This window comes from Nomascus leucogenys, chromosome 18 (assembly GCF_006542625.1).
Source record: "Nomascus leucogenys isolate Asia chromosome 18, Asia_NLE_v1, whole genome shotgun sequence".
NCBI classification, from domain to species: Eukaryota; Metazoa; Chordata; class Mammalia; order Primates; family Hylobatidae; genus Nomascus; species Nomascus leucogenys.
Window position 1 is genome coordinate 44,258,712 of NC_044398.1, and position 17,639 is coordinate 44,276,350.

General features: G+C 50.8%; 1 protein-coding gene across 1 annotated transcript; it reads left to right on the forward strand.

Moving 5' to 3' along the window:
- Nucleotides 1-2,020: 2,020 nt before the first annotated feature.
- Nucleotides 2,021-4,302, forward strand: ADIRF (adipogenesis regulatory factor). Its single transcript, XM_012502931.2, has 3 exons — nt 2,021-2,210; nt 3,774-3,836; nt 4,048-4,302. Exons 1-3 carry the CDS (start codon nt 2,150-2,152, stop codon nt 4,152-4,154), a joined length of 231 nt encoding a protein of 76 aa, XP_012358385.1. The 5' UTR covers nt 2,021-2,149; the 3' UTR covers nt 4,155-4,302.
- Nucleotides 4,303-17,639: the final 13,337 nt, after the last annotated feature.

The window sequence follows — 17,639 nt, forward strand, 5'->3', positions numbered from 1 at the left end:
TGCACCCCAGCCTGGGCAACAAGAGCAAAACTCTGTCTCCAAAAACAAAAAAAGGAAAAATAAAAAGTGACACCACAGCAAACTGGGGTGGGGGTGGGGGAACGGTAATGCGGTAATAACGCTCCCTCCTTCTGCCTCTCCTTGTCTGAGAAGCCCTGGTGCCCTGCACCCTCTCACAAGGTCCACTGCTGAGTCCTGGGCACCCTTCAGCCAATTTAATCTTCACACACACACACTTTGGGGAGATGCTGTGATGTGATGGGGACGTTGAGGCTCAGAGAGGTGAGGGGCTTGCTCTAAGAGTATCTGAACCCAAGAGGTTTGACTGTAGTGCCTGCCGCTAGGGCCATGCGGAGCTCTCTCTACCATCATCTGCTGGGAGCTGGCTGTCTCTTCCTGTCCAGCTGCTCCCTTCCTGTCCAGCTCACAGCTCATTGCCCATGGGTCCCGGAGCCCAGTGGTACCACCAGCCTGTGATAAACTGGAACACTCAAAGGCCTGCCTGGCTATTGGGCACTACCGGTGGGATTTCAGGAGGGCTGGCAGGGCTGCTGCCAGCCAGGCAGGGCAGGGCTGAGCTGGTCTCCCCAGAGTCCCCCAGGCATCCATATGGCCACTCCCAGGGCAAGGCCTGGCTCTGGGAGAGGAGGGGCAGGGGCTGGGAAGACTGTTGCTGCCGCTTTGTTTTGCCTGAGACCCGCTCCCTCCCCCTTCCGCCACCTAATCTCATCGCCTGCCTCTTCCCTTTGCCCAGGGTTGACCTCATATCCATTAATTCACACCGTGTGTGTGTGTGTGTGTGTGTGTGTGTCCAGACACCTCCCTCTAGGGGCTGACCCCGCAGCACTAGAAGCAGGGTATGTACCAGCAGACCAGGCCTGCGTGGCAGGGGCTTCCCAGCGCTCCAGAATAGAGGAGACACCAGCAGAGGTGCAGGAAACAGCCCCGGACAGGAAGCGTTAGAGATACCCAGAAAGGCAGGGTGGGTGTGCACTGGCCTCCAGGTCCTGAAGGCCGACTCTGGAGTGGGAGTACACCCAGCTGGGTGGGGCCTGACCCACGCCCCTTGTGTGCCAGGGGAATGTATCTCGCAGGCTGTTTTGCTGACCCCAGGGATGACCTTCTCCACTCAGGCCCAGGTTCCTAAGTCCCCTCCTAACAGCCACAAGTCGTACCCTAGTGCCTTGCCCGCCCCATCTCAGGAAAGGTGACCTGAGAGGCCCAAGCTTATTCCTGCCTTCCCATGGCCCAAGCCATGCTTCCTGCCCAACTTCCTAAGGCTTTGGTGACGGACGGCAATCTCCTTGCCTGGGCTGCACAGGCACACTGCCCTCTCCCCCTTGGGGTTGCATGGTCTGCAAGTGCACACACCTATGTCTCGCCCTCTCAGGGGAAGGATTTACCAGGACCTCTCCATCTGCATCCACTGGGTCTCAGTGGCTATAGGCACACAGCCAGTCAGCAGCGCCCCTGCAGGTATTTGGGGCTGGGGGCTCCGACGATGCCAGAGCCCTAGGGTTTACAGGCACCTAGGCAGATTCAAGGATCCAAGTCCCTGCCACGTGAGTCTGGGTGAGACCGACCTCGCTGCCTCAGTTTCCTCCTATACACTGATGCTATTAATAAAAATATCCATTTCAGGAGGTGGTTGTAAAGATCATACAAGAGACTGCAGAGTGTTAGGCAGCATCTGGCACAAGACAAATGCTCAGTAAAAGACCGCTGCTGTCATTAATGTCAACACCAGCCCTGAGCTCCTGCCCTGGAGCTGACCCAGCGCTCACACCCAGGATCAGAAAGGGAGGGCTGGGGCTGATGAGCTAGGAGGAGGTGTGCACCCTTCTCCTGCCCCCAGCTCCTCTCTACACCCCTGTCCTAGCACCTCTTCGGTCCCTGGTTCCGTCTGTCCCTTTCCCACCGCGGCCCGTCTTAGGCCAGGATGTGCTCCCTGGCCTGCGGACTCTGGAGCAGGGCCCGGCCACTCCCCGGAGCCTGTATGACGGGAACCGCCCCGTGCCCTCTCCCCTACGCGGGCCAGGCCGGCCCTGGGGCGCCTTAAAAACCGGAGCTGGAGCTTGGCATCGCCACTCTGGGCAGGATCCAACATCGCTCCGGCTGCTCTTGACGACTCCACAGATACCCCGAAGCCATGGCCAGCAAGGGCTTGCAGGACCTGAAGCAGCAGGTGGAGGGGACCGCCCAGGAAGCCGGTGAGGATAGCGCGTGACCCAGGGCCCAGGCAGAAACGGCGGGTCTGCGCGGTCCGCAAGTTCGCGGACCGGCAGCTTGGCCCGGAAGGCTCGGTCCTCCACTGACACGCAGGGGCGGGCAGAACACCCACCCCGGCCAGCGGAGAGGTGGTGCCCGGAGGGAGGCAGCGAAACAGAGGCTCGGGAGCCGGAGCTGCGCTGCGGGCACTGCGGGAGCCCCTCCAAGGTGGTTATGGGGCGGCCCGCCCAGGCCCTCAGGAGAGGGTGAAGGTCCAGGACCAGGACCGGGCGCGGCCCGCCACCACTTCCACCTGCGCGCCACCAGAGGCTGCCCCAGACCCCAAAGGGCTTTGTTTCCATCCCACCCCCATCGCCGAAAAGTAATCGTCGCCTTACCTTTAAGTCCCCACCTGGCAAAGAAGGTCCTTAGTTCCTCCACCTCCAGCTCTCTCCTCCTTATTCCAGAGGTGACCCAGCTGTGGTGGGGGCATGGGAGATGTGAGGAGACCACTGGGTGGGTTCTTCCTGCACCTAGCCCAGGCTTTGTTAGGACTCCAGCTCCCTATCAGTCCTGCCCATATCCCAGTCAGGAGACAATATCCAGAACAACCCCTTCCTTCACCAGTGCTCCAGGGGAGGCCCACAGTTCTTCCCTTGAGACCGGAATGCTACCAAGGAAGCCTCCGTGTCAGGTCCCTTCCTTCTGGGCTTCACTTTTCCATCTGAGAGCTGGGTGCAAAGGATGGGCTGCTTTCTGATGGGTTAATCGAGATGAGGTTCCCAGGGGCCTCTCAGCAGCACACTTGCCTGACTAACCCTTTCCGGAAGATGGGGTCTGGGTAAGGCAGGCCCTTTCCTGTTCAGCAGCAGGGACGAGTTACAGCTCTGCAGGCCGGAGCCACCTGTCAGCCCACCAGGGGCTGGTGACTCCATTCCCAGCAGGCCGAAACTCTGGTCCAGAGGAGATGGTCCGGCCTTGGAAGTTTTGCCTCCTTCCTTCACTTGTCTCCTAATGTCTTAAGCTGCCTGTCCACAGAGGCACTGGCTTTGCTTGTGTGCCCTCCAGGGCAGGCCACAGGAGGGAGGAGGCAGTAAGAACCTGGCAAAAGTCCAAGCCCCAGGGCCAAGTGCATGGAAGGTGGGAATTCAGGCATCTGGACCAGGCTTCTAGGGGAGAAGCTGTAAATGGGGGCAGGGGTCTTCTGGGCCATGCTCAGCATTAGCCAACAGTCCAGATGCTAGCTGCAGCCTGGCCCTGCCCTGCCCTGCCTTCCTTCTTCTGTCCAACATTTTCTCAGCAGCCCTGGAGATGGAAAGGGAAGCTCCTCCCCTACAGAGAAGGAGCTCAGAGTTAGAAATAAACAAAAACATCCCAGAGGCATGGAAAGGACTCCTGCCCCTCGGGCTGGGGGGCCCTGGGCCAGGGACTTCATCTCCATGGCATCCATCCCTTGGACCTGTACCACCAAATACTCAAGGACAGATAAGAGGCATGGCAATGGTGGGGCACCTGTAGTCGGTGGTGCCTCAACAGGGGCTAAAAGCCACATCTCTCTGTTCCAGTGTCAGCGGCCGGAGCGGCAGCTCAGCAAGTGGCGGACCAGGCCACAGAGGCGGGGCAGAAAGGTCTGGTGGGGCTGGAGGGAGGCGGGCAACCAGGCACACCTCCCACTCCTCGCCCCACCCCGGCCGGGGCCCAGGCACCTGCTCTCCTCTGCAGAGCCCTCTGTCCACAATGCCCCAAGCAGGTCCCCCGGGAGACCCAGGCCAGGCTAAGCCTACGTGCACTGGTTCCCGGGGCCCTGCCTGACCTGCACTCTCTCCCGCCCTTCCCCAGCCCTGGACCAGCTGGCCAAGACCACCCAGGAAACCATCGACAAGACGGCTAACCAGGCCTCTGACACCTTCTCTGGGATCGGGAAAAAATTCGGCCTCCTGAAATGACAGCAGGGAGACTTGGGTCGGCCTCCTGAAATGACAGCAGGGAGACCTGGGTGACCCCCTTCCAGGCGCTATCTAGCAGAGCCTGGCCCTGATCTCCGGGCAGCCACCACCTCCTCGGTCTGCTCCCTCATTAAAATTCACGTTCTCACCCTGTGTCCACTTCATGACTCCTCGCAAGCTGGGCCCAGTTCTCTCATCCCAACAGCAAAGCCACCGTAGCCGGAGTCCTAGCCTCCCAAATCCGGAAATCCAAGCCAACGGTCTCAGGAATGTTTTCCATCCCGCCACGCGCCTCCCGAAGCTCCCAGACCGGAGGCTCAGCCCCCATCTCGGTTAGTGCCCCTCCCCCGCCCGACTCTGGAGCCAGCCCCTGCCCCTCATTCCCTGCCCCAGGATCCCGGCCCCTCCTGGGAGCTAGGCTGGACTCGGTCCTCAGATCCCGGGAAGGCTCAGCTCTGGGCGGGGCAAGGGACCCTGCAAGGGCGGGGGCCTCGGGAACTTCTCTTCGCCAGCTGCGACTGGAGGCTGGGAACAGGGGAGACGACCCAGGGCCACGGCCCCTCAGGACTTCAGGCGGCCGGAGGTTGTGGGGGCGAAGGGGAGTCGGGAGCCGGGCTTCCGGCCCTCGCTACCCCGTCTCGGCTCGCGGGTCGCCTGCGCGCCTGCCCCACCCAGCGGTGAGTCATGGGGCAGGGCCCGCGGGACGCTTTGTTGAGTGGGGCGCTGCCGCCCGGCGGGGTCTCGCCCCGACACTCCCCGGGGAGGGGCTTCGGGGCACGGGGCCGTGCACGTGAGAAGGAAGCACGGGGGCCGCGCACGTGCGCGCTCGCGTGAGGGAGACCCCTCCCTTCCACACCACTTCCCTTCGGGACAAACCGGTAATCTCCCGCCCTGGGCGGTTTTGTCTATCGGGTTCCGGATGGACTGGTGTTCCCAGCACCCCCTCGGCACGTGTCCACGCGCGCGGCCCCGGTACGGAGTATGCCCTGCCAGTAGGTGACTCAACGTGGCAGTGGTTGAGCGCGGGATGAGGCCCGGCCCTGGCACGGGGCGCGGGCTGCTGCGGCCCTTTCCTCCTCACGCCCTAGCGGGCCCCTATGTTCCTGTCCAGCCGCTCCATGTCTTTACCCCGGTACTACCTCCACCCGCAATCGCCTCCTCTCCGGACTGCGCACCCGTGGCCTCTGCGTTTCAGTTCAAAGGTACCGACTACGTGGTGCTTCCCAGTTCTGAGGCGATTTGGTCAGCGGACTCAAGGCGCACTCGCTGCCTTCCCCGGTCTCCCAGCAGGGGACGAAGTCCCCAACCTGGCTGCCAGCCCAGGTGCTGCAGTGCAGGTCTGCGTAGGAGGCCGTTCCCTTCTCCAGTCTGAGATCTCCGGCGCGGGGCACGCGTCTACCACCCTTAACCCAGGGCTGCCCCGGTTCCACGATCGGTTACTTGTTGCTGACTGTCCCCAAAAGGTTTCTTTGTAAAATGTGGGAAAGTTCTTGAAGAGACACCTGGAGCAGTGTCAGGGGCGCTTCCGGGAGCCCTAGCCTCCAGGAGCAGATCCTAGGGTCTGGAGAGCCGGCCTCAGGGCCACTCCAGGAGGCTGGTGGGGCTGGACTGGCAGAGCCCAGCATCCTTCTGGTGTGCATCATTCCCCTTTGACTCGGGGATGAATCCCAAGGGACTTTTCACTTGTTTTTGTGAGTGATCGCCTTAAGCGCGACCGAGGTGCGGCCAAGGAGAGAGGTCAGGCCTGAGGCCAGGAGTCTTCTAGAAAACGCTTTTCTTGTCTTGAAGGCAGGGCATGGTGGCTCAGTCTGTAATCCCAGCACTTTGGGAAGCTGAGGCGGGAGAATGACTTGAGCCCGGGAGGTCGAGGGCCGCTGCACTCAGTCTGGGCAACAGAGTGAGACCCTGTCTCAGAAAGAAAAAAAAAAAAAGCCGCCCTTCATCTTTCTCTGGACATCTTGTAGCCAGAAAGGAACCCTAGAACCAGCCACTTGCAACCACAGGAGGAGCAAGTCTGACGAAAAGCCCACCTGCTGATGAGGGCAGAGCTTCCCAGACCTCCAGCCTGTTGCCACAACACCCCCTCCTTGTCCACCTCAGCTACCTTGACATTCCCATCATGCTCCTGCTGCCTCGGTATCTTCACACCTGCCGCATTTTCTGCCTGGCATACTCTCCATAAATCACCCATGCCTATTGCTCTTCCAAACGTCAGGTCTCAGCGGCCTTGGGTGTGCCGACAGACACACACACACACACACACACACACACACTGCATCAGGCCCCTGGTGACACATTCTCACACCCCCTGTACCTCCTTTTTAGAGTCACAATGAGCCTTCATGTGTGCTTCTCCATAGTGGTGGTTCATGGGGCTGTAACCAGTCCCTTTTTAGTGCATGCCCAGTGTCTTCCGCGGTGCTCGGGCAGCACTGGCTAAATGATTGCATGGAGGGCCATCCTTTTGTTCTCCTGCTGGATGACAGTGAGTTCTCATTTTCAGGTTTACCATGGAGCCATCTCTGCAATGCAGCCCCTTCCACATTGCCCCAGCCCCATGGAGCTGGCGCTCCCGTGGCGCTGTGCAATTGCCTGTTCCTGTGTGCCTCTGCTCCCCCGACACTAGGAGCCCTGGAGGGCAGGGCCAGGTGGGACTTGCCTTTTGGACCATGTCTGGGACACAGAGGGCACAGAGCCACTGTCTCTGTAATAGGTCCCTTGCCTGATTGCAGGGCAAGTCCATACACCCGAAACACCGGGTCGCAGCAGAAGAAAGAGGTTTAATCGCAGGGCTGCCAGACAAGATGGGAGAAAACCTCAAATCTCTCTCCGAGAAGTTTGGGGCTAGGGTTCTTAAGAGTTTTAGAGCAGGCCAAAGTGTGGAGATTGTTGATTGGTTGAAGAGTGCAGAGTAAAGTCATGGGGCCAGGGAGAAGAAAAAACTGTATTCTCATGCTGATTATGTTCTTCTGGGCTGTTCAAACTGGTTGGGGTCACTTGTTTCACTGGAATTTGGAATCTGAAAAACATTTTAGGCTGGGTGCGGTGGCTCATTCCTGTTTTCCCAGTACTCTGAAGGCCAAGGTGGGTGGATCATCTGATGTTAGGAGTTCGAGACCAGCCTGGCCACATAGTGAAACCCCGTCTCTACTAAAAATACAAAAATTAGCCGGGTGTGGTGGCGTGCGCCTGTAATCCCAGCTACTTGGGAGGCTAAGGCAGGAGAATCACTTGAACCTGGGAGGTGGAGGTTGCAGTGAGCTGAGATGGTGCCGCTGCACTCTAGCCTGGGCGACAGAGTGAGACTCTGTCTTGGAAAAAAAAAACTGAAAAAACAAACGAAAAAAACGTTTTAAGCAATTCCTAAACAAAAGCCTGTGATTCTAACAACAGAAAGCCAAACTGTAGGAACAGTGGGGATGCAGATGGTCAGTATCCAGTGCCACGGGAAGTTCTATAGAAGGAATTTAGTCAAAGCACAGCCTCATTAATGCTTAATTATAACTGTTAATGCTTAATTATAACTATATTTCTGTGTAGAATGCTTGTTAACCCTGTGACGACAGCTTCACCAGAGGAGCCCTTGGGAGCTTATACTGCCCAGGCCTGTCTCCGCCAGGTTCATGGAGCAAGTACAGCCCAGACTGGCTGAGGAGGAAGGACTGTGGCCACACTACACCTATTGGGTGTCAGTCAACTCTCCAGAGATCAATTCTTCCATTAGCAATGCCACAAATAATTCCTAATTCTCCAAAATTCCAGTTTCCCATCTAGCCAAACACACAGTCACTAACATTACATTGTGGTTCCACTTACAAATGACTGCATTTTCAGGTGGAGGTGTTCCTTAAACCATTCTCTCTGGATGGCATTCCTTCCTCCCTCCTCTTCTTCATCCCCATTTTCAGTCCGTAGGATGAACTTCTTTGTATGTAATCTCCCAAACATCTACCGCTGGAGTTCTCAGCTTTGACCCCCATCAGACTACGCATGAGGCAGGGTGCAGATTCTTCCACTTGCACCTCCTCTCCCCTTCTCTCCCTCCGCCGCCTTTTAAAAAAGTTACTTGTCCCATTTCTACATTGTGAAAACACGTAGATTTGCATTCCATTCCTTAGCCCTGAACCACACCTTTGTTTTTGTCTTGGATCTGCAATTGAAGATATTAAAAGCTGTTTGCCATTCCTTCTGCTGAATATTTTCTGCTATCTCTTGGTTGGTTAGAATTAGTCCTGCAGAGTCTTCTCTTTTTTTTCTTTTTCTTTGAGACAGAGTATCACTCCTGTTACCCAGGCTGGAGTGCAATGGTGCGGTGTCCGCTCACTGCAACCTCCACCTCCCGGGTTCAAGCAATTCTTCTGCCTCAGCTTCCGGAATAGCTGGGATTACAGGTGCCTGCCACCACGCCTGGCTAATTTTTGTATTTTTAGTAGAGACAGGTTTTCACCATGTTGGCCAGGCTGGTCTCAAATGCCTGATCTTAGGTTATCCACCCGCCTTTGCCTCCCAAAGTGCTGGAATTACAGGCATGAGCCACCGTACCCAGCCCAGAGTCTTCTCAAGAATGAAATAGTTACAGATGATAAGTGTTTACAGAGATAAGACATCTGATATCTGAGTTAATAATTTTTATAGCTGGGTAATATCAGGGTTCATTTTATATTTATGTGTGTATATATATATATATATATATATATTTTTTTTTTTTTTTTTTTTGAGACGGAGTCTTGCTCTGTTGCCCAGGCTGGAGTACACTGGCATGATGTCAGCTCACTGCAGCCTCCGTCTCCTGGGTTCAGGCGATTCTTCTGTCTCAGCCTCCTGTCTCAGCTCATGCCTGTAGCTGGGATTGCAGGCATGCGCCACCATGCCTGGCTAATTTTTGTATTTTTAGTACAGACAGGGTTTCACCATGTTGGCCAGACTGGTCTCGAACTCCTGACCTCAGGTGATCCTCCCACCTCAGCCTCCTGAAGTGCTGGGATTACAGTCGGGAGCCACCGTGCCCGGCCCATGATATTCTATTTTTGTGTATGACATTTTCTATTTTTAAAAAGGTAAAAAAGTTAAAATAAAAATTTTATAAAAAGAAGGGCTATGTGAACAGTATTCTGATTTTTAAATGTTTGGTTGGTATTGTTAGTCTGTAGCCTTTAGACTTTATCCCTGGCTGGGTTTGAGGTTTGTGGCTCCCTCTTCAGCTTCAGTGTCTTCTAGGTGTGGCTGCACTGCCTTCTGGCATAGAAGGTTGAGCAGGCCCTACATGTCTGATGCACATTGGAGTTTCTTTTTTTTATTTTTAATTTTAATTTATTATTTATTTTGAGATGAGGGTCTCACTATGTTGCCCAGGCTGGTCTCAAACTCTTGGCCTCAAGCAGTCCTCCCACCTTGGCCTAACAAAGGGCTGGGATTACAGGTGTGAGCCGCTGCACCAGCCCCCTACTGGAATTTTTTTTTTTGTAGAGACGGAGGGTCTGGCTCTGTCACCCAGACTGGAGTGCAGTGGCCTGATCATGGCTTCCTGCAGCCTCAAACTCCTGGGCTCAAGCAGTCCTCCTACCTCAGCCTCCCCAAGTAGCTGGGATTACAGGTGTGTGCCACCATGCTCAGCTAATTAAAACAAATTTTTTTTGTAGAGATGGAGTCTCACTATGTTGTCCAGGCTGATGTCAAACTCCTGGGCTCAGGTGATCCTCCCACCTCAGCCTCCCCACAGCACTGGGATTACGGGTGTGAGCCACTGTGTCCGGACTCCCACAGGAATTTCTATTAAGCAACATGATATTTCTGGCTTGTTCTCTTTCTTTATGTTTAAAGTACAATAATTTTTCTAGAGTTTGTCTCAGTGATTATGGTTCTGGTTCACTGTTGCCTGGTGTGCAGTTTGCCCTTTGAATACTAATTCAAGGCTGGGCGTGGTAGCTCAGGCCTGTAATCCCAGCACTTTGGGAGGCTGAGGTGGGAGGATAGCTTGAGCTCAGGAGTTTCAGATCAGACTGGGGGACAGTGATACCCCATCTCTACAAAAAAATAGGAGAAGTATCCAGGTGTGGTGGTGCACGCCTGTAGTCCCAGCTACTTAAGAAGGCTGAAGTGGGAGGATCCCTTGAGCCCAGGAGTTGGAGGCTGCAGTGAGCCATGATTGCGCTACTGCACTCCAGCCTGAGTGGCAGAGTGAGATCCTATCTCCAAAAAAAAAAAGTATATATGTATGTGTGTGTGTGTGTATATATGTACCTGTGTATGTGTGGGTATATGTATACATATACATATATACCCAGAAGACAGATTGTTGGATCATAAGTTAGCTCTATATTTAATTTTTTGAGGAATCCCCATAGTGTTTTTCTTTCTTTCTTTCTTTTTTTTTTTTTAGACCGGGTCTCATACTGTTGCCCAGGCTGGAGTGCAATGGCACGATCTCAGCTCACTGCAACCTCTGCCTCCTGGGTTCACGCAATTCTCCTGCCTCAGCCTCCCAAGTAGCTGGGATGACAGGCACACACCACCACACCTGGCTAATTTTTTTTTTTTTTTTTTTTAGTAGAGATGGGGTTTCACTATGTTGGCCAGACTGGTCTTGAACTCCTGACCTCGTGATCTGCCCATCTCGGCCTCCCAAAGTGCTGGGATTACAGATGTGAGCCACCATGCCTGGCCTTCCATAGTGTTTTTCATAATGACTATATCAATTTGCATTCCCACTGATAGTGTACAAGGGTTCTCTTTTCTCCATTCTCACCAACACTTGTTATCTTTTGTCTTTTTTTTTTTTTTTTTTTTTTTTTTTTTTTTTTTAGAGATGAGGTCTCCCTGTGTTGCCCAGGAAGGAGTGCAGTGGTTATTCACAGGTGTGAACATAGCACACTATGGCCTCGAACTCCTGGGCTCAAGTGATCCTCCTGCCTCAGCCTCTGGAGTAGCTAGGCTATAGGCGTGCACCACTGTGCCCAGCTCCTGCATAATTGTATTTTAAAATATTTGCTCTGTTCCATTGCTCAGCTTTCTTCTTTGGGAATTCTAAGTGTGAGTATGAAGTTCTTTTCTTCCTACTTTCCATATCTACTGTTGTCTCCCAAATACTGTGTATCTTTTTCATTCCTTTTTTTCTTTATTTTTTCCATTTCTGTTCTATAGGCATCTACTGTGGTATCTACCTTCTTGTGCTTCTTATCTGCGATGGTTTGTTTAGTCTTTTTTCTTCTATTCATTTCTGAGATATATTTCTCTTCTGCCTGCTCTTGCTGTCTGGCCATCTCCTCTCAGAGTTCTGGCAACTGCTTTACAGTCTTCCTTCATAACAACTGTTGTTTATTAAGTGTCTTCTTTTTTCCTAAAATTCATGTTGGAATGTTGACTGTTCTTTTTCCATATTTAAAAATAGTATGTTTTTACTGTTAACTAGAAAAAAGGGAAGGGCAGAAGTACATATCCTTTCTGTAAGAAAGAGAGGATGGGCTGGGCACAGCAGCTTATGCCTGTAATCCCAGCACTTTGGGAGGCCGAGGCGGGCGGATCACAAAGTCAGGAGTTCAAGACCAGCCTGGTCAACATGGTGAAACCCCATCTCTACTAAAAATACAAAAATTAGCCGGGCATGATGGCACACGCCTGTTGTCCCAGCTACTTGGGAGGCTGAGGCAGGAGAATCGCTTGAACCCAGGAGGCGGAGGTTGCAGTGAGCTGAGACCGTGCCACTGCACTCCAGCCTGGGTGACAGAGTGAGAATCCATCTCCAAAGGAAAAAAAAAGAAAGGATTAAAGAAAATACAGTGTCTCTGTTTATTTGTAGAAAGTGGAGGAAGGCCAGTCACAGTGGCTAACGCCTGTAATCCTAGCACTTTGGGAGGCCGAGGTGGGCGGGTCACTTGAGGCCAGGAGTTTGAGACCAGCCTGGCCAACATGACAAAACACTGTCTCTACTAAAAGTACAAAAATAAGCCAGGTGTGGTGGCACATGCCTGTAATCCCAGCTACTCAGGAGGCTGAGGCATGAATCGCTTGAACCCAGGAGGGAGAGGTTGCAGTGAGTCAAGATTGTGTCACTGCACTGCAGCCTAGGTGACAGAGCAAGACTCTGCCTTAAAAAAAAAAAAAGTGCAAGAAGGATAAACTAGAAAATAAAGGGATCGGGGGATTGATTACCTATAGGGGGCAGGTGGGAAAGGGGTGGAAAGAGGGAGGGAATGGGAACAGGCTAACGGGAATAAGAAGAGAGTGACACTTATCTGAATATATCTTTTTTTTGTGGTTCTCAGAACCATAGTAATGTTCATATACTCAAAATATAGACAAAACAATTAAAACCAACCAGAATATAGGGGAGGGAAGTACCCAAAATGGAATACAAACACTAAAAAGTGAACCTAACTCTACTACAAATGAAAATAACCACACTCCAAAGAAAAAATCCAAGTAACCTTGAAAATCAGTGTGTTGACTGGATTCTGTAGGGTTAAATGCAGCAAGCACTCTCCATAAATTCTGTAATCTAGTCAGTAAATATATTCTTTCTCATAGGATTGTGGGTAAGCAATTCTGAGACAACTTTATATAGTAGAATTGAATGCATAAGTAAGTGTATCATAAATAATAAGAACTGGATTTGTCACTACTGGAGAAAGAAATTAAAAATAAAAAACAGGGAACCCTCTTCCAACACCCCATGTGGTGTTGCATTGGAATCTGAGGTATCAATATAAACTCAGGATTTTTAATTTTTATACTAATAAATGCAGAAATATAGCTGGGCACAGTGACTCATGCCTATAATCCCAGCACTTTGGGAAGCCTGAAGTGGGCGGATTACTTGAGCTCAAGAATTGAAGACCAGCTTGGGCAATATGGTGAAACCCCATCTCCACAGGAGTGGAGGAAAAACCAGGCAGAGGGAACCCCAGGACATTGAGGGGCTCTGGCTGCTGTATGGGACACGCTTCTGGAAACTTGTCCCTAATAGGGCATCAAAGCCAGGCAGGCAGGGGCTCCTGCTCTGTCAGAGGTTGGAAGCCAGGACTGCATCTTCCCATCTTACTCTTGGGATGCAGGTCAGCTGTTTTCCTTCAGATGAGAGTCAGGTTCCAATTTTTTTTTTTTGTTTAGTTTTTGAGACGGAGTCTCACTCTGTCACCTAGGCTAGAGTGCAATGGCGCTATCTTGGCTTAGTGCAACCACTGCCTCCCTGGTTCCAGCAATTCTCCTGCCTCAGTCTTATGAGTAGCTGGGATTACAGGCGCACACCACCACGCCTGGCTAATTTTTGTGTTTTTAGTAGAGATGGGATTTCACCATGTTGGTTAGGCTGGGAGGTTCCAATTTTATAAGATGAGAAGAAGGCCTGAAGTCATGCCCATTCTGCCACTTTGCTGAGTCCAGAGCCATGATGAAGTGAAGAAGAAGGCACAGGGCAGGACAAAGAAGGGGGCTCAGGGACTCAGGAGTTTTCCTTGGCAGAAGTCAACTTGCCCCACCCCTGAGAAAACTCTGACCGTCTCAGCTGCCAGGGAGGAACACAGGGACTGAGGAGGAGGGGACAGGGAGGGGAACAGTCTGCTGCTCTGTGCCCTGGGAGAGAAGTCTGATGACAGCAGTAACTCAGGAAGGGTTAAGAATATTCCTAAAATAGCCAAGCCACAGTCTAAGCCAGTCCATGAATGCCTCTTCCAGAGAGCAGATCTGTAGCAGGAAAAGTCAGCCTGATCTTTGCCCTACTGCCTGCTGCCTAGCCCTGGCTGCTAATTAAGCCTCCCACCCTGCCCACTTCACCAATTCCTCTTGTCCTAGTGGGGATGGGGTAGTAGTAGTCAGAGGAGCCAAATCACCCCAATCAACAGGGAGCGACAGCTGGGACCAGGAGCACTGGGCCCAGTGGCCCCCCATCCACACTCCTGGGCTGAGTCAGGTAGGGGGACATAGGGAGACAGACAGGCAAAGTGCAGGCTTTGTGCATGGGATGGAGGCTGCCAGGAGAGAGCAGCCAAATTCTCCCACCCACACACATGCATCGCCAGCCATGATCAGGTGGGACCTCCAAGATCATCATCAAATACCGCCATCTCCTAGCTCCATGTTCCCCTACACTTAGGGCATCTTGGAGTGAGACAGGCAGGGAGGGGTTGAGGGTGCCCCTACATGAACAAACCATATCTTTGTTTCAGGGGCAGGACCAGGTACATAATTTGCAGGACCCAATGCGAACTGAAAATGTGGAGTCTGTCGTTCAAAAATTGTTAAGAATTTCAAGGCAGTGACAACAGAGCATTAAACCAAGTTCAGGTCCCCTCTGAGTGTGGGGCTTTTGCCACTGCACAGGTGGCACCTTTATGAAGCCATCCTTGTGCAGGGATTTGGTTTAATGAACATTTACTAAGCTCCCACTACTCAGCTCTTCTGGCTCTGTAATGTGGTCTGGCTGTGTGTCCGCACTCAAATGTTAATTTTGAATTGTAATCCCCACGTGCTGGGGGAGGGACCTGTGGAACGTGATTACATCACGGGAGTGGTTCCCACATGCTGTTCTCGTGATAGTGAGTGAGTTCTCCTGAGATCTGATGGTTTTATAAGGGGCCTTTTCCCTCTTCATTCTGTACTTCTCTCTCTTGCTGCCATGTGAAGGACGTGTTTGCTTTCCCTTCCACCGTGATTGTAAGTTTCCTGAGGCCTCCCCAGCCATGTGGAACTGTGAATCAATTAAACTTCTTTCCTTTGATTAACTTCTAATCTATAACTAAGGTCTGAGTCCTGAAGACCTTCCTCTGGAGCCTCAGTACATTTAGTTAATCTAGATGGGTCCAGGTGCTGCAGGTGATTACCCTTATCTTGTCTCCTGCAAAATCATGGAGGTTTGGGGAGTTCTTTAGACCTCCTCTCGTATGGAGGTTTGTTTTCTTCTTTTTTCTTTCCTGCAAGGACAAAGTGAATTCTTTGATGGTTTATGTATCATTTTTTAGTTTATTGCCAAAAATTGAGGCTTAAGTTTGTAGACTACATTTTTAAATAAAATAAAACTTTCTAGACACAGAAATGTAGGTGAAGCTGTTCCTTTGGTATCATTTTCCGAATTTACACAGAGTTGATAGCAAATTTTTCTCTTTATCTTTCCTTGAATTGTATATATGCATATAAATGCTCTTAAATTCTTAGTGCAACAGGGTGGATTGTCATAACAGGGAACGTTCTTAGCATAGAGCACAAATCTTCCCACTGCTGACTAGGCTGTGGTCACATAGCACTCCGAGCTGGCCTTCAACTTCCACTTCTCGGTTCTTTTGCTTACCTTCTCTATTTCTAGAATGGCTTTGTCATTTCACTTGTCTGTCTGGTAATATCCTACTCCTGTAAGAATCAGTGAGTTCTTGTACATACTGATCTAAATTTGCCTCCGGTTTGAACCTTTTTCCAGTTTTCCAGGCAAGGTTGATTTATCTGTCTTCTATGTTTCCATAACAATCTTTCCAAGCATAATACAGTAAAAAGAGAGCTGATTCATCATGTCCTGTCTGTTTCCCTCTGGAGACTTCGGAGCCGACGTGAGGGTATACAGGTGTGCCCCTGTATAAGATCTTTGGTCGCCTTTGTCAAGTTTAGCACAGTTCTCAGTATGTAATTGTTCTCAGGTGCCATTAAACTGGACCTGAATAATTGAAGGATTGAAAGTGTTCAGGAATCACCCAGGATGCTTCAATACTTCATCCTAATTAGGGATATGGGGAAAGTTTGCATGAGAAAGAAGTTTTTTTTTTTTTTTGAACTTTAAGGATAAGTTAAAATTCAGTAGGCAGAATGATAATCTTGATAATTTTTTATTTTTATTTATTTATGTTTTTTTTTTTTGAGATGGAGTCTCGCTCTGTCGCCCAGGCTGGAGTGCAGTGGTGCCATCTCGGCTCACTGCAACCTCTGCCTCATGGGTTCAAGCGATTCTTTTGCCTCAGCCTCCCGAGTAGCTGAGACTACAGGCACCCGCCACCACGCCTGGCTAATTTTTGTATTTTTAGTAGAGATGGTGTTTCACCATATTGGCCAGGCTGGTCTCAAGCTGCTGACCTCATGATCCGCCTGCCTTGGCCTCCCAAAGTGTTGGGATTACAGGCATGAGCCACTACGCCCAGCCATTTTTTATTTTAAAATGTTCATTTTTTACTATTTTGATACAATAACTTATTTTTTAAGAAAAGGCAGAAATCACTGTTTATTAGAAGGCAGATTTTACTGATTTTTATACCCCTAGATTTGTTGCATATCAAACCTATATAAAACATCTATAAATCAAGTCATTAATTGCCCCTAGTGTAATAATTCTATATATGGATGTAATGTTTGAATCTTCAGGAGCTTTAATAACTTGAAGGCCTTTTGATTGCTTTAAAATTAATTCTCATTGTATTTGTTTATATTGTATCATTAAGCAAAAGTACAGAGTAAGCAATTAGTGTGATTAATTCCTCTTCTGTAATACAGTAAAGCACTGCCTCCCTAGACCAATTCTCTGGGATCCCTGGAAGACACCTGGCATCCAGCAAGTCTTTTTTTTTTTTTTTTTTAATTTTTCTTGTATTATTTATTTATTTATTTTTTGAGACAGAGTCTCGCTGTTTTGCCCAGGCCGGACTGCAGTGGCGCTATCTAGGCTCACTGCAAGCTCCGCCTTCCGGGTTCATGCCATTCTCCTGCCTCAGCCTCTCGAGTAGCTGAGACTACAGGCGCCCGCCGCCGCGCCCGGCTAATTTTTTTGTATTTTTAGTAGAGACGGAGTTTCACCATGTTAGCCAGGATGGTCTCGATCTCGTGACCTCGTGATCCGCCCGCCTCGGCCTCCCAAAGTGCTGGGATTACAGGCGTGAGCCACCGCGCCCGGCCTGGCATCCAGCAAGTCTTGACCCCTCTTTAGAAAGCCATGGAGAAACTGGAGGCAATTCTGTTAATTATTCGCCCTCTAGAGGCAATTCCATTAATTACCTTCCCTCACCTATCCATGACACAATTTCTCCAGTTACATGTAGAAGGCTGTTATGTGTCTCTTGGCCAGACCCTTTATTTCATAGATGTGGAAATTGAGGCCATGAAGGATGAGGTGAGTGTTCAGAGTCCACATGACTAGTTAGTGCCCAGAACCTGGCCTGGACTTCTCTCTTGTTCTGGGGCCTTGAGTTCTCTCCCTCTTCTTTAGTACACATGGCCAGGGGTAACATAATCTGCACATCACATTTGCATTTGGAGTGCATCTGTTTTGCATTCATTTAATCTTGTTGAGATGGTTTGCTTGTTGACCTACTCAGTCAGTTATCTTTTCACCTTTGTGAGTTGAGAGCTTTGTGTATTAAGTCTGTAAAACTTTGCATCTTGGAAAGTGACATTATCTGTAGCAGACCCATGGTGTTTTCAGATGCATCTTAATTGTGATAGTGATAGTGATCCAAGAGATCACATGTTTTTCTGTGCTATTTCAGAATACGCCTTCTTAATCCAAATTGAGATGGAGTC